The following is a 16,494-nucleotide window of genomic DNA, read 5'->3' as shown; positions in this document are numbered from 1 at the left end:
GCCTTCATAAATCAAAAGCTTTCTTTACAACCCTATCTACTTGCGCCACCACTTTCAATGAGTTATGGACCTGTATTCCCAGATCCCTTTGTTCTACTACACTCCTCAGTGCCCTACTCTTCACTGTGTAAGACCTACCCTGATTGGTCCTTCTGAAGTGCAAAACCTCACTCTTGTCTGCATTAAGCTCTGTCTGCCATTTCTCAGCCCATTTTTCCACCTGGTCCAGATCCTGTTGCAAACTCTAGTAGTGTTCCTTGCTGTCCACTACACACCTGATCTTGGTGTCATCGGCGAATTTGCTGATCCAGTTAACCGCATTATCATGCAGGTCAAGTATCAAACTGTAAAATCTTTCTATTTCTGGCCTCACTAGCACATGGCATAGGTAGCAGTCCTGAGATGACAACACTGGAGGTCCTGCCCTTTAACTTAGCACCTAACTCCCTGAACTTGCAGAACCTTGTCACTCTTCCCACCTATGTCATTGGTGTCTACATGAACCACAACCCCTGGCTGCTCACCCTCCCACTTAAGAATGCTGAGGACTTGATCCAAGATGTCCTAGACCATGACACCCAGGAAGCAACATACTATCCAGGAAACAACAGGAATTCTGCAGATGCTGGAAATTCAAGCAACACACATCAAAGTTGCTGGTGAACGCAGCAGGCCAGGCAGCATCTGTAGGAAGAGGTGCAGTCGACATTTCAGGCCGAGTCCTGACGAAGGGTCTCGGCCTGAAACGTCGACTGCACCTCTTCCTACAGATGCTGCCTGGCCTGCTGCGTTCACCAGCAACTTTGATGTGTGATACTATCCAGGAATCTCATTTTTGTCCAAAGAACCTCTTTTCAGTTTCCCTAACTAATGAATTCCCTATCAGCACAGCTCTCCCCTTTTTCACCCCCCCCCACCCTTCCCTTCTGAGTCACAAAGCCAGACTCAGTGTCAGAGACCTGTTTGCTGTGACTTTCCACTGCTAGGTTATCACCTGCAACGGTATCCAAAGTGATATACCTGTTGTTCAAAGGGGATGGCCACAGGGGGTATTCAGCACTGGTTTTTTAAACATCTTTCCCCTTTCTGACTGTAACCCAGTCTCCTGTGTCTTGCACCTTGGGTGTAACTGCCTCTCTATATGTCCTATCAATCATCCCTCAGCCTCCCAAATGATTCAAAGTTCATCCAGTTCCAGCTCTAACTCCTTAATGTGGTTTGTTAGAAGCTGCAGCTGGATGCATTCCTTGCCAGTGTAGTCTTCAAGTACACTGGAGGTCACCCTGCCTTCCCACATTCCACAAGAGGAGCATTCAACTATCCTGCCTGGCATTCCTACTGTTCTAACTCAGGGGTCCCCAACCTTTTTTGCACCGCGGACTGGTTTAATATTGACAATATTCTTGTGGACGGGGCGGGGGGGGGGTGCGTGTTCAAGTAGGGTTAAACTCACCTCAACATGTCTTTTACAGATAGGGTTGCCAACTTTCTCACTCCCAAATAAGGGACAAAAGTAGCAGTCAAATCCCAGGACACTTTACCCCAGGAAAAACTACCATGACCATGAAGCCTTGCGCGGGCACCTGTGTGCGCATGTGTGTACGTGCTGATTTTTTCCCCCACAAATCGGTTTTGCCTTCATCTTCCCGACTACACTGCACATACATTATTTCTACTTTATATAGGCTGTGTATTTATCATATCATTCCTGCTTTTACTATATGTTAGTGTTATTTATTTTCGGTTTTGTGTGTTATTTGGTATGATTTGTTAGGTTATTTTTTGGGTCTGGGAACACTCAAAAATTTTTCTCATATAAATTAATGGTAATTGCTTTTTCGCTTCACGTCATTTCGGCACGAAAGGTTTCATAGGAACGCTCTACCTTAGCGGGGGAAATACGGGACAAGGGCGGTCCCGTATGGGACAAACCAATTTAGCCCAATATACAGGATGTCCCGGCAAACACGGGACAGTTGGCAACCCGATGTTCAAGTTCAGCAGTGCATGACGGGGAATGAGGAAAGGTGCAGCTGACTCATATCGTTTCCTTGCGGCCCGGTAGCACAGACCAGTACCGGTCTGCGGCCTGGTGGTTGGGGACCGCTGTTCTAACTGGGCAAAAAAAGAAGGAAAACAAATGACTTTTGGGGGGGGGAGGGGAGGGGAGGAGAGGAGAATTCTGCCTCCAGCTTTTTTGCCTTCTCTCCCTCAAGCATCTCCTCACTGAAACTAAAGCCTCAAAATCCCCACTCTTAACACTGTCCACTTGAATATAGGCCACTCCGCTTGCCCTTGCCTCATTTTAATTTGTTCTTGCCAATCAATGCTGATTGGCCGCTGCTCAAAGCGCCAAATTGCTGCAAATCGACGCCTTGTGTACTCAATTGGCAAACCTGAGTGAGCTATGCCTTCTCATGCTCCAATTTGCTGATTGGCCGCTGCTCAAAGCACCAAACTGTCGCAAATTGATGCGTTGTGTACTAAATCGGCGAACCTGAGTGAGCCACGTCTTCTCATGCTCCAATTGCTAACTGGTCGCTGCTCAAAGCACCAAACTGCTGCAAATAAATGCCTTGCGTACTCAGTTGGCAAACCTGAGTAAGCTACGTCTTCTCATACTTCTGATCGTTGATTGGCCGCTGCTCAAAAAAATACTTGCTTTTTGTGGTTAGTTCTATTCCAGGGTACAAACAATGAGGAAGATTCCAAGTGAAAGAATTTCTCACATCTTAAATGTATCATTAGCTTTTAGTATCTGTTTCTAATTACACATAACACTGGAATATAAAACAAAACTAAGCTAGATTGTGCCTTTAGCTACAAGGGGAGTAAAAGTTTGGAACATCACCACATGAGCCTTGTGCCCACCAAGCCATACACCATCTTGACTAGGAAACATTATAGTTTCTTCACTGTTGCTGGGACAAAGTTCTGGAAGTCCTTAATAGCCAAGGACTGCACTTGTTCAAGAAGACACCACCACCACCACCACCTCAAGTACAACTAGGGATAGGCTTTTAAATGCTGGCTCAACCTGTGAAGTCCCATCCCTGAATGAACAAAAAAGTATCTTGAAGTACTCATAAAGCTGCGCCATTCTGCTTCTGAGATAATTAACAAATGCAAAGACTGACCTATTAACGAGCTGTGGAGGTTGGAGCTTGCTAAAAGAGTAATATTAAAGATAGACATATTGGCTTATCAAGTACAAATAAGACATTTTTTAGAATTTATCCCCCAGGCCAAGTTCCTTGACCTTGTATTATAAAGTGACATTGTACTATAATTACTATTTTTTAAATTTTGTTGGGGAAATGAAGATTGTTTGCCAGCAATCATTAATATTAGTGTCTTTGGTTTGCAAAATGGATTGACCATAAGACACAGGAGCAGAATTAAGCCATTTGGCCCATCGAATCTGCTCTGCCAAACGATCGTAGCTGATTTATTATCCCTTTCAACTCAATTTTCCTGCCTTCTTCCCGTAACCTTTGTCATTCTTACTAATCAAGAATCCATTAATCTCTGCTTTAAGTATACCCAATGACTTGACTTTCACAGTCGTTTGTGGCAATGAATTCCACAGATTCACCACCCTCTGGCTAAAGATATTGCACCTCATCTCTGTTCTAAAGGGACATACTTGTATTCTGAGGCTGTGCCCTCTGGCCCTAGACTACCCTCAGTATTGGAAGCGCCCTCTAAACATTCACTCTATCGAGGCATTTCAAGATTCAATAGGTTTCAGTAAGATCACTTATTCTTCCAAACTCCAATGAGTAGAGGCCCAGAGTCATCAAATGCTTCTCATATTGATAACCCTTTCATTTCTGGGATCATTCTCGTGAGCTGCCTTTGGGTTGTCTCCAGTGCCAACACATCCTTTCTTAGATAAGGGCCCAAATCTGCTCTCAATGCTTCAAATGACCAAATGGGCAATATAGTTGGGTTGATAAAAATAATTCCCATTTGCAATACTACTTAATCTTCTAAGAAAGTAAATATACTGGCACACATTTTTTTGTGATTGTACATGTATGCTGTGCCCAGGACAAGTCATCTGATACAGTAACACCCAGGAATGTAAAAATGTGTGTAATATCTAGGAATTTGGGTCAAGACTTTATTCAATTCCTAACACTTGTATCTGGTTTAAGATTTTTATTTTCTTTAATCCAATCATTCGCGCACATAGAACAAGATATAAAGTTAAGGACAATGGGAATGGCATTTAAACTGAGTAGTAGATCTCCCTCTTAAGATCGTCAATAAATAGAAGATGCAAAAAAAAAATCTGTCAATTTGTTCAGTGGACTATACCAAATGCCTTTTAGGCCGTAGAGACAGTGGCTGCCCAGACATCAATCTTTGCAGAAGTGCTTTCATTTAAACTGGAAGCTGATTACATATATCACAATCCTGACATTTCAATTTGCTAAGATCATAACAGCTCTTTAAACAAGATCCTTACCAGAATCAGATTAGGCCGCATTGTTAAAAAGGTAATTATCTTTATGAACCCAACTGTTGCCTATTCATTGGACTGAAAATCTGCCAGTCCAATTTACAGAGCAAAGGCAAACATTTAAAGATTGCTGTGAGAAACTAATGTGCTAAGTGTTTTAATTAATGGGGTAGGATTTTAAGTTAATTTTGCTTCAATTTTTTCAATTTAAATTAATTTTAGTTTTCTTAACAGTCATATGGACAGGATTATATATTTCTCATTTAAGTTATTTAAAGCCAAATTTCAATAGTCTTGTACTAATTCATTTGACTGAATTTTGCCTCAAAAAGAACCATTGCATCAAAGTGAAAGATACACTGTTAAGAAAATTTCATATTTGAGGTGAATTTGGTGTTGATTCTGGGATGTTGGCCTGGGAGAGGATGCTGGTGTTGGTTTGCACATTCTTTCAGCGGTTCAAAAGAAATTTCAGAGGCAAATTTTAGGTGCCAGCTGTAAGTAATCAGAGATTGCTGCTGCCTGCTAGACCATGAATATTGTGCTAGATTTGAAGTCTTGATCTTCCAACACCCTTTATTGCTGTCTAAAGGCAAAGCAAAATCCACCATCAATGTCTTCCTTCCTTCTTTAAGAACTGGCTTCTGAGATACTGGAAGCTGTCCATGTTTTCAGAGTGTTAATGTGAGCCATTTTAGTAAGAAGGCATGTGTTGTAAATTGGGAGCAAGTCAGTACTGCACCTCTTATGGGCATTAAGAACCATCTACAGTATATAGTTCATTGATGGAATCAACAGTGATTTGGATCTGAGTCTCCAAATTTGTGCAAATATAAATGTCATCTGAGTATCTGAGTACTCCCTTCAAATACTAAGGTGGGGTGACCTTGGTTTTGGAGTGTAAGCTGCATAGATAGAACAGTTTCTTGTTTACCCAGTTGATTAGTTCTACTCAGCCAAGTACACCTGCTTCTGCGTCAGCCATTCACTTTCAGCAAGTGATTGGGTATAGTATCCTTGCACCTTTGGTAGAACATGGTTGGGAATATGTCTGGGAATATGGCCAGACATGTGCCAAATGTTCAAAGAAAGAGAAGAGTGAAAGGGCTGAAGGAGTGGGATCTTTGGGAGTGGAAGGGAGGTGGGGACAAAAAAAAAATTAAGGAACAAGAAGGATTAAGGGGTCATATGGGAAGGTGGAGAAGTGAGGATTATGATAGTAACATATTCCACATACAATTCAGATGTGACCAATTGATGTATTAGTTAAAAGATGTTTTAGTAAATCATGGCCTGAGGTGATTGACATTTTCCTGAGTAATTGGAACAGATCTTAAAGCTAAAGCTTTCTGTCCTGTGGCTGATGTCTTTGGCAGTGATGCATTCCCTCTAATTCACCTAGACTTCTCTTTTTCCAACATGGGTGTTTGTTTCAAAGTGTACTGAGAATCTCGGTCATCAGCAAAACAATGGGGTCATCAACAGTGCTATCATGCAGCACCTAATTGGGATGCTCAGTTTGGGTTCTGTCAAGACCACACAGCTCCTGACCTCATCACTTCCTTGGTCCAAACATGGACCAAAGAGCTAAATACCAGAGATAAGGTGAGAGTGATAGCCCTTGACATCAAGGCCACATTTGACTGAGTATGGCAGCAAGGTGCTCGAGCTAAAATAGAGTCATGGGGAATTTAGGGGGGGGAGGGGGGAACCCTCCACTGGTTGGAATCATACTTGACACAAAGGAAGATGGTTGTGGTGGTTGGAGGTCAATCATCTGATCCTCAGGACTTCCTCAGGGAAGTGTCCTAGGGCAACCGTCTTCAGCTGCTTCATCAATGACCTTCCTTTCGTCATAAGTGGGGATGTTCGCAGGTAACTGCACTAAGTTCTGCACTATTTGTGATTCCTCAGATAGTGAAGCAGTTCATACCCAAATGCAACAGGACCTGGACAATATCCAGGCTTGGGCTGACAAGTGGCAAGTAACACTCGAGCCACGTGAGTGCCAGGTAATGACCATCTCCAACAAGAGAGGCTCTAACCATCGTCCCTTGACATGCAGTGTCATCGCTAACACTGAATCCCCTACTATCAACATCCTGGGGGTTACCATTGACAGGAAACTGAACTGGTCTAGCCATGTAAACACCATGGCTACCAGGGCAGGTCAAAAGCTAGGAATCCTGTGGCGTGTAGCTCACCTGCTGACTCCCCAAAGCCTGTCCACCATCTACAAGGCTCAGGTCAGGAGTGTAATGGAATACTCATCACTTGCCTGGATGAGTGCAGCTCCATCAACACTCAAGAAGCTTGACACCATCCAGTACAAGGCAGTCCACATAATTGGTACCCCTTCCACAAGCCACAACCACTACCATCTAGAAGGACGAGAACAGCAGATAGCTGGGAACACCACCACTTGGAAATCCCCCTCCAAGTCACTCACCATCCTGACTTGGAAACATATCGCCGTTCCTTCATTGTTGCTGGGTCAAATCATGGAATTCCCTCCCTAACAGGACTGTGGGTGTACCAACACCTCAGGGACTGCAGTGGTTCAAGAAGGCAGCTCATCACCACCACCTCAAGGGCAGCTAGGGATGGGCAATAAATGCTGGCTTAGCTGGCGACGTCCACATCCCGTAAATGAATCTTTAAAAATGCATCTGATTTTCATTATATAATGGTGTAAAAGTTGCTAATGTTCATAGACTATTTAAAATAGATTAATTAAACTTTCTGTCTTTCAGAGCTCTCTGAAGTATTGTGGACTATGATTATGCACATTGGACTATCAGTAAACAGCTTTGGTGGATCTTTTCTCCTTTTCTTCATATTTGCTGGTTTTGCTGTGTTGACAGTCGCAATTCTCCTTGTCATGGAGGGTCTTTCTGCATTTCTGCATGCCCTTCGTTTGCACTGGTAAGATCGAGAATTCTAAGTTCATTCCTCCTGACTGGAGTTAGGATATTCAATAACCTATTTTCTTTTAATCTGCTTAAACTTCAATTGGCTGAATGAATAAGTACAATGGATGGTCAAATGTTGAGCCATGCTCATCAATGAGGTGCTTGATGTAACCCCTGGACATCCCTTTAGAACAAATGAAGAGGAATTTCTTTAGTCAGGGGAATGTGAATCTGTGGAATTCATTGCCACAGACTGCTACTGAGGCCAAGTCAATGGGTATATTTAAAGCAGAGGTTGATAGGTTTTGATTTGTAAGGGCATCAAAGGTTACAAGGCGGTCACAGGAGAACGGAGTTGAGGAGGAAAATAAATCAGTCATGATCGAATGGTAGAGCAGACCTGATATGGCCTACTTCTGCTCCTGTGTCTTATGGACTGTATTGAATTCCAGCCTGTTGTCTGTGACTACCCTGTAATTTTGCACAGATATAGGTCACCTTCGCGGCTCTTTGATATCAGTTGGCCACAGGCCCTGACGCCTGTCTATGTCACTGTGGAGTGGGCGGTAAGCAGTTATGTGGACTTTGTGTAAGTCCTGTGGCTCGGCCCTGCTCTTTCGTGACTTATCTGGCTTCTCTCAAGTCTTCACACTTTTTTTAGATATGTGATAATAAGAGGTATTTAAAAATTAGAACAAATTAAATTCTTATTCAAAATGATTAAAAATAAATTGTTTTGAAACATTACGCTTCTAGAAGTTTAATTACAAATAAAGATAAATCTAAGTAGAAAAAAATTAAACTTTTGTGCATAAGCGTTCTTAATCAAGTTCAGCAAACCCATTCAAATGAATGGAGTCGTCCTACTGACGCCAGCCATCCCTGTAATAAAGCTGAGGATCCAAACGTCTGCATTATAATGCTCAGGTGTTGAACTCTGATGAGTTGTAGTCAGAAGTTCTCTGTGGAAGTGCTGTTACGGATGAACATGACTCTAGCCCACAGTATCTTTTGTAGGGGAAAAGCATGATTGCTGTAATTGGCTTGTATGTTCCTGGATAAGGGGAAGGTAACTACAAATCATGCCACGACCTGAAATCACTTCTATTTTAAAGCTTAAAAATAATCATGGAGAATTAGTTAAAGAAAATAAAACCAGCTGCATTATTCACTGATGGAAGTGTTGAGGACTGAGCCTTGCTTGGTTGTGGTGTTCTGCATTTGAATAGCCTGATGCAACAGAAGCACTGGATTCATCAGTTAATATGCCACCAAAATTGTGACATTTGATAATCAATACACCCAGGGTACTGACCTGCATATACTTTCAAACTGCCCTTCAGAAATGAATAGTGTGCCACACTGGAGTAAGGATATGCAAATTATTGCAAATCCCTTGTGCAAATAGAGCAAATGCATGTTGCAGCTTAGTGTGGATTTTACAGTGCTATGAAAGTGGAAAATACAGTTATGTAAAAAGAAGTGGGTAATTGGGTGTTATGGTGTTATACCCTGAATCCTGGACAACTAAATCTCAACAGTGCCACCCAGCCCAGTGAAAATTAATTCCTTGAGTACCTTATTGCAAAAATAAGCCCACCGAAGAGAAATCCTGGATGCTCAACGTGATTTGCCAAGCAGTGATTTGAATGTTGAAAATAGTGATTGAGTTTAAGCATTGCACTGACAATAGCACTGGAAGTTAAAATATGCTAGTTCAAAGATGGTGGATCAAATTGCCACTTAATAGGAGGTAGGTGAGGTATATATTTGTGTGCACATGGCGTAGTTTTTTGGATAATTCCAACCATTCTAAGCATATGAACAAGATGTAATCAAAGTAGTATTTAGGGTCATATTAATAATCTGGTTGGATTTTCCCATATTCCTGGTTCTTCCCTCAACTGATCTAATGTTTCACGAATGAAGTCCTATTTTCTCTTTTGCTGTTTTTTTTATTTACAGCTTATATTAAGTCCATTATATTTTCCCTATGTTTGCTATACAGCATGTTTTTAAAATTATACTCCACTGATTGCAAAGTATATTTAAGAAGCTAAGCAAATCCTTAACTGATTCACATTTCCTTCTCCCAGTTCTTACGAAAAGTCTCTTTACAGATCCAACCGAGCATTAATATTTGTATTTTCAGCATTTTCTTTTATTCTATATTCCTTTTTGGACTCCAAATCAAGAGTTTTGTATATTTCCCAGACTTGACCGTGAAGTCTAGGTTAACACTTGCATACTCACAGTGGTCTAAGTGTCATTGGTTACTGTTAAACCCAGACCCAATCTGATGTAGCCACACCTTGGCACTGTTTAAAGAGGAACTGTGTTTTAATTGACTCTTCACAGCAGCACCATGCCCCTATTCCCCACCTTAAGGAACTTTCAACTGCATCTAAAGCCAGTATTGCTGATCTTCATGTGGGGGTGGGGGGAGTAATTTATTTGCTGTGTGGCACAGCATATCCAGTGAATGCACTAATTCTACTTTTTAAAAAAAAAAGTCCATTTTAGAGCAGTTCTGCAACTATATTTTAAAGCGAGGCTATCCATTGTGGAAAATAACTTTCCCTAGATACCCTAATGCCTCAAAGTTTGTAGAATAAATCATTGGTTGTACAATAATGATGATTGTGAGTATTGCGGAGGAATTGCTCTCATCTTTGGAAATGTTTGTTCATAGCCTGGATTACTTTATGCATTCACACGCACACTTTGGATGTTGCATAAATTTAATCATCTTCTACATATAGTAGTGTGTAGGATATTAGTGAGATAGCTGGCTATCAGTAAAAGTTCCAATAATCCAAAGAACTTTGGCTTCAACGTCATCTATTGAAATATATGTATATGAAGTCTTAATTTTTTTGATAACAATGAAGGAGACAGAAACTATGCATGAACCTTTTTAGTGTAACCAAATGTATTTGTATGCTAATTTTTAAAAATTAAATTCCACTGCTCATTATGATGTGCTCAATAGTTGGCCACGTGGGCATGTTAGTAGCTAATGTTGACAGTTGATCCAGTTGTTCATGATAAACCCACTTAAGTATGGTATCAAAGTTCAGATGACAAATATCAGTCGTATCCATAAGTAGTATCTGGAAGTGTGACAAAAGTACTATACCAGCATGCTTTGTTAGGGTGTGGCCTAAATGTTTCAAATTGTAAGTACAATGTCTGTTCTGAAAGATATAAACGTTAGTCATCATGTCTAGCTTGCTCACTTGGCCACTTTATGTGGATGCTTTTGTCAGATAGCAAGTTAAGATGGCTATCCAATATAGCATTTCACTTTGGCTGCTGTTTCTTTTTTTTTTTGGTTCTGTATGTTGTACCTGTCTGTGGCTGTAGTGCAAACTGGTTGGACATTTTATGCACAATATATTCAGGAAAAAATGCATGTAAATTCAAATCTCCTTTCTATTTTTTAATACTTGATGTTTTATGGCTAAATTGATTTCTGCTTTTAGTGTATAATATGTAGTACATCTAAGTTGGGATTGTCAAGTCCAAATTCATACTTGCTCAATATTTTGTTTAACCTTCACCTTAGACCACTTTGTCTATCATCACTCTGGCTGTTGACAAGGACAGATCTACCTGTCATTCTGCTGTGGACACAACCAACTGGGAACTGAACATAGATTATGTTAAATCTGTTTCACTGATTATCCTCAGTTGCCAGAAGAACAATTCTCAGCACCCCTTTCATTACTGTATTGAGACTCTGACCCAAGAACATTTGCTAGTTTCTGGTGCCCCCTGCTGACAATGATGCAGGCTTTTCCTGTTGAACTATCAATCTACTTTCATGTCCATTTTATTTCTCTATGATCTAGATAGTTGTAAGCATGAAGGAACAAAACTCAGAAAAATAGAGTTGAGGCCAAAGATCATATCAGCCTTGGATAGAAGAGTGACCAGTTGATTTACTGTAATTTTTTTCATGTTCTTATTAATGTTATCCAAAATTGTGAACAAAGTTACTAAGATGTTTCAAAAGTGGAAAATCTACACACATTAATATCTTAAAGTTTTTTAAATGTTATCATTGCTCTGTCAATCAGTATAATTGTCTACTTAGTTTTGTGCAAAAATGTAAATTATATCAAAAGTGGAGGAACATTGTATTATTTCTTAATGAATGCATTACTAAATGACAATAAAAGAGGCCTGCGTGCCCTCACAATCTAAAATAATCTAAATCTAAAAGTATGAAGTTGGTATCTAAGGACAGGGTGAAATCAATTCCATTTTTCATCCTATTAGGTAATTCAAAGGTTCAATGCAGGATTTTGCTATTGAGACCGTGTAACTATCTTGAAGTTATATTCTTGATAATTAGCATTGAATTCATTTTTATAACATAGTACATTGGTATGCTGAAGCAGTATTGTGACCTTGTGCAATATATTAGCATCGAAATGTGTTCTTAGATGAAATTGCCATATGTCAAAAATCCAACATTTTGTTTTTTTTTCTCGTTTTCACAGGGTTGAGTTCCAGAGCAAGTTCTACTCTGGTTCTGGTTACAAGTTTGTTCCCTTCTCCTTTGAAAGCATTCTTGAAGGGCGGTTTGAAGAGTAAATGGCATTTATGTTAAACTTAGATGTGTTGTCAATGTATAAATAGTGATGCTCATGTGGATCAGTTAGTCCTTCTGTATCTCAGCACAATGTTGTATTCGTAGTTTTGATGTATTTCTGCATGCACTAAAACCAAATAGTTTTCTGATGTTCATGAATGCAGTTGTCAATTGTGACTCTTATAACTGAACTTCTGATTCTATTTGGTATTCACTTAATGGTTTCCTGCAGTATAATTATCCCTTTTGGCAAACATGTTCATATGGTAAAGCTGCTCACTAAGACTAATCAACAGTATTACTGTATTATGGCTCCCAGTAACTTCCAGCTATCTCGCTAATTTATTTATTTAATTTTATCTTTGAAAGTGACAGGCAGACAGTTGAATTTCAAAATGAAGTGTAAAGAGGCATCTGTGAAATGTAGCATTTGGAAGCAATTCTTGCCTTTCAGATTATTGCAATCACTATAAAATCTGTGGTGTGTGTGTGTGTACGTACATGTACGTACGTGTGTACCAAGCAGGATGGTTTAGAAAATGTCAGGAAAGTGAATTTCATTGTTTCTAAACTTGCTGTTGTGTTTAGAAGAATTACTCTGGCCTCTATACATTGAAATTCCAAAAATAACTTTTTAAATTCTTACAAAATTTCTGTAGCTCAAGGAAAATAGTTCTGGACACTATATGATAATACCTGTTATTTTCTTTGCTCAGTAGAGAAAAGCATCAAAGTTAGTAAGTGTCCATACTGCTTGCTCTCCCATCCAATCAGACTTGTTTCTCTGTGACTTCACTGAACTGATTAACTGACTTGTTTTTTTTCCATCATTGTCCAAGTGACCCCATTTTCTGATGCAGCCATGTTTCTGCTTCATTTTTTCCCCTCTTTGCCCAGTATAATGAGAACACTTAAACATTTAAAGGTGTCACAATAATCTTTTGTTACTTGGGTCTAAAGGGAACAATATGAAGAATAAAGGTGCCATATACTTTTGGTTTGTCTAAGCTTTATCAGAGTTGACTTTTAATTGGTGGAGATCCTAGTTTTCTTGGAGTTGACTGAGAAAACAAACATCATTCAATGGAAAATTGGTTTAGTTTAAAATTGCTATAATTAAATTTCACAGAAAACATTTTGTAACAAAAGGTTTCTTTGATTAGTGATTGATGTCACATATTCATAAAGTATTTGCCAAATTTGAATTGGCACTATGACAACCCAAGCACTTGTGTGGCCCTAGATTTCCAAGAAACAGTGAACATTGTGGTGGTGATGCCCCATTGCTGCCGTTTTTAAATGCAATTGTTAGATCCTCAATGTATTTCTTGCATCGTTTATAAACCATACAGGACTGTAATGAAACATCATTGTTAGAATGTGACACTTTTAATGTATTAATTCATATAAATCTCCTGTGACCATTTGAAGTCATGATTTGGATTAAGAAATTATTTAAAAAATCCTATCTATAATATGATGCCCACAAAATGTTCTGCTCATTGAGGTCACTATATCTTACTCAGAGTACAGCAGGATGAAACAGCACAGATCTTATTCTGGGATGTGTAAGATAACAGCTGCCTGAATTTGTCATTTTTTATTCAAGTTAATGTAAATCTTTACTTCTCTTCCCTGACCTCGCACCATGATTAAGAGACTTTAAAAGGCAGCTGTCTGTTTTTGTTCAATGGGTGATTTGATCTAAGCAAGTGAGCAGTCTTTTATAAGTATTTGGAAATTAAACATCTTTTTTAAACCCCATTGGCAGCTGAATATGGGGTTTGTCTTTCCCTGTAGACCCTGCGCTTTAGTGAATGTTAGTTAGGTGACAGTTTTAAGTGACTATCCTTATCTACGTGCATAGCTTTTTGTGTGTGAATGAATATTAAACATGCTTTTGCGGTACATGTATTGTAACATGCAGAATATTTCTTAGTGCTGTGTAGAAAATGCTGAACGATTGCCTAAATTAAGGCTACGTGCCCCCACGTATTTTTAACTGATTTGCACTAAAATTTTGCATATCCTTAACTATTTGGACCAACATAACTTTCTTTTCACTTTTCATTGCCATATCTAGCTTTAAAATTAGTTCTTATTACTTTTTCTGATGTACTCCTTTGTCCACAATTAATGCATTAATAAACTTTTCCATTGTGACTCTTGATCAGTAGCACAATGATCATGTGTGTAATAATAAAGTGAGGCACAGAATAATTACCAATTTCAAAAACTACTTCATTTTATATTTAGGGATTTTCTCATCTGTGCAAATTTATCTTTTTATTTATCAGTGTGTTCCAATTTAGAGAAATAATGATGACTTTGTGCTTCAACAGACTTTTACAATAATGCATTCAAATATTTGATTTGTACTAGCTAATGTCTATTTTGATCTAGGTTGACTGTGTAACATTTGACATCAAGCGTCAGTGTTCCAAATTGCTACCCCATTCTCTAGTAAAGATGTTAAATTACATCTTTAAAATGTTGCATTAATTTTATACATCTCACAGTGACTGAGGTGTCCTGATTGTATGCTAATGCTTCTTTGCTGTTGAGACATTTGTTTACGGGTTTTGACTGTTTACAGCTTGCGAATGTGCACCCAGCTGAAGCTTATTTTGGTCATTTTTGAAATACTCTTGCATGGTTACATTGTAAAAATTCAGTGTGTATAATTTCAGTGTATATTTAAGTATAGAATAAAAGTCTGGTGAAGTGTGTATTTTAAAAAAAAATGTCTGGAGACACTTGATTGATCTTTCTATCTTCATGATAAATATTTGCTGATTGCTTGCCTGACTATTCCTTATATCAGTGGGAACTACTTGGATTTAATCAAAGAGTCCATAATAGTGAAGTACAAAATGCCACCTTCCCTGCTTGCCAGAACTACAGTAACGGTCAAAAATAAACCTCTGAGGAGTATTAAATGGCCAGAATCCATGGGGACAGTACAATTTTTGTTTTGTTTAACTGTTGTATTTTTAATAGTTGAATCACAAACTATTTCTAGTATTAAAGCAACTAAAATTACAACAATATAAAATTAATATATCTAGGGGAAAACTATCTTAGCATTGTATTTTTTTGTTCTAATACATTTTACGGGCATAACAAGGTTTTGAAGGATTCTATGCAAAGATATCTTTTTGCCTTCCACTGCAACCTTACTTCTTTTTCAAACAAAGCTCTATTCATTTTGTATAAGGTACAGTACATTCAGCTTCTCACTGGCTTGGATAGGGAATAGCAGTTTATTTCACATCACAAAGTTGTATAAAATCTTAAATTCATACATAAACAGACTTTATAAATGGAAAGTCCCTTTAAAAAAAAATGTCCTGTGTATGACACGGGATGTCTTGTGCCACTGAGGTTCTTAATAGGCAGAGGTTAACTTCACAAAGTCTAAAATTCCAAAATACCAATTCACGGGGAAATTAAGTTCATTGCACTGAATACAAGATACAGCCTTGAAGTTTGTATACTGTCTCATTTCCTGTGGGGAAAATATATTTGCTTCTTGATGATTTAATTTGGTTTATGGGGTTTTTATAAATGGATTGTAGGACATGAAATGTTTCACTTGGGTATGAGCATTAAAATAGCTTTGGTGCAGATCTATATTTAATAGCAAATAGTAATTCCCTTGTGTCACATTCTTCATTGTACAGAAATTACTAAAAGGGTTACCAGAACAAAGATCTATTACTTTCCCGGCATATATGACGAATAAACTTTTCTTGGGCTTCCAGCTGGGTACAGGTATCAATTTTAATCGACGTTTCGATGACAAACTCTGCTACCTTCATCAGGGATGATGCCTGGGCACGTCTAGTCCGGTGGTATTTATACCCCCATTGTCCGTCCCTCCTGATTGGTTAGTCCTCATCCAATCAGGTTTCCACTGTCCCACCTTATTTACATACTTAAATCCTGATTTACATGAAAATATGTAATTAACTATTTGCAATAAGAACACGGGTCCTCCCCAGGCTATGACAGACTTCTGTTCCTGAATAGTTTGTATGTTGGAAATGCGGCTGTGAAGTGGCAGGGCAGAAGATGCCTGTGGAAGTGAGTTTCCCATATGAATTTGTTGAAGCATTTAAATCTCCTTTTGCCATTCTTATTAATAAAGTTGATATTAACAAATTTAGCATGGGACTCTGATACTTAAAAGCTTTTACTACTACAGTTGGGTTTTTAAGTGCTATAGGTGGTGTTGAAAAGGACACTGCTGCAAGGCTGGACAACATGTCTTTTTACAGGATTTGCAAAATGGACTTCAATGTGTTCACTGAAATGTATTCTTGTTTGATGTGGCAACATTCCAGCTAATCAATTGCAGTTGCCTGCAATTCTGTAGCAGCCAGCAAATCCATTCTGCTGGTCCTCCAAACACTCGTTTGTATGTATAGATTTGTACATAAGGCAGGTTTTTGTAATCTGGGAAGGACCTTTAATAGCAGGTCAATTGTATTTGCTGGCAGTTAGATAAGCCA

General features: G+C 38.9%; 1 protein-coding gene across 5 annotated transcripts in view; it reads left to right on the top strand.

The window, feature by feature from the left end:
• Positions 1–14,770, top strand: part of LOC140191761 (V-type proton ATPase 116 kDa subunit a 1) — a 59,357-nt gene extending 44,587 nt beyond the window's left edge. For 3 of the 5 annotated variants that reach the window (XM_072249479.1, XM_072249478.1, XM_072249477.1), the window contains exons 20-21: positions 7,222–7,393; positions 11,889–14,770. In XM_072249479.1, the coding sequence (XP_072105580.1) occupies positions 7,222–7,393; positions 11,889–11,982 (266 nt within the window). In that variant the 3' untranslated portion in view covers positions 11,983–14,770. Of the gene's footprint in view, positions 1–7,221; positions 7,394–11,888 lie in introns of those variants that run through there. The other 2 variants (XM_072249480.1, XM_072249482.1) reach the window with 2 other exon arrangements.
• Positions 14,771–16,494: the final 1,724 nt, after the last annotated feature.

The sequence above is a fragment of the Mobula birostris genome, chromosome X (assembly GCF_030028105.1).
Source record: "Mobula birostris isolate sMobBir1 chromosome X, sMobBir1.hap1, whole genome shotgun sequence".
Lineage (NCBI taxonomy): Eukaryota > Metazoa > Chordata > Chondrichthyes > Myliobatiformes > Myliobatidae > Mobula > Mobula birostris.
Note: the sequence above shows the minus strand (reverse complement) of the source record. Positions and strands in the feature narration are given on the sequence as shown.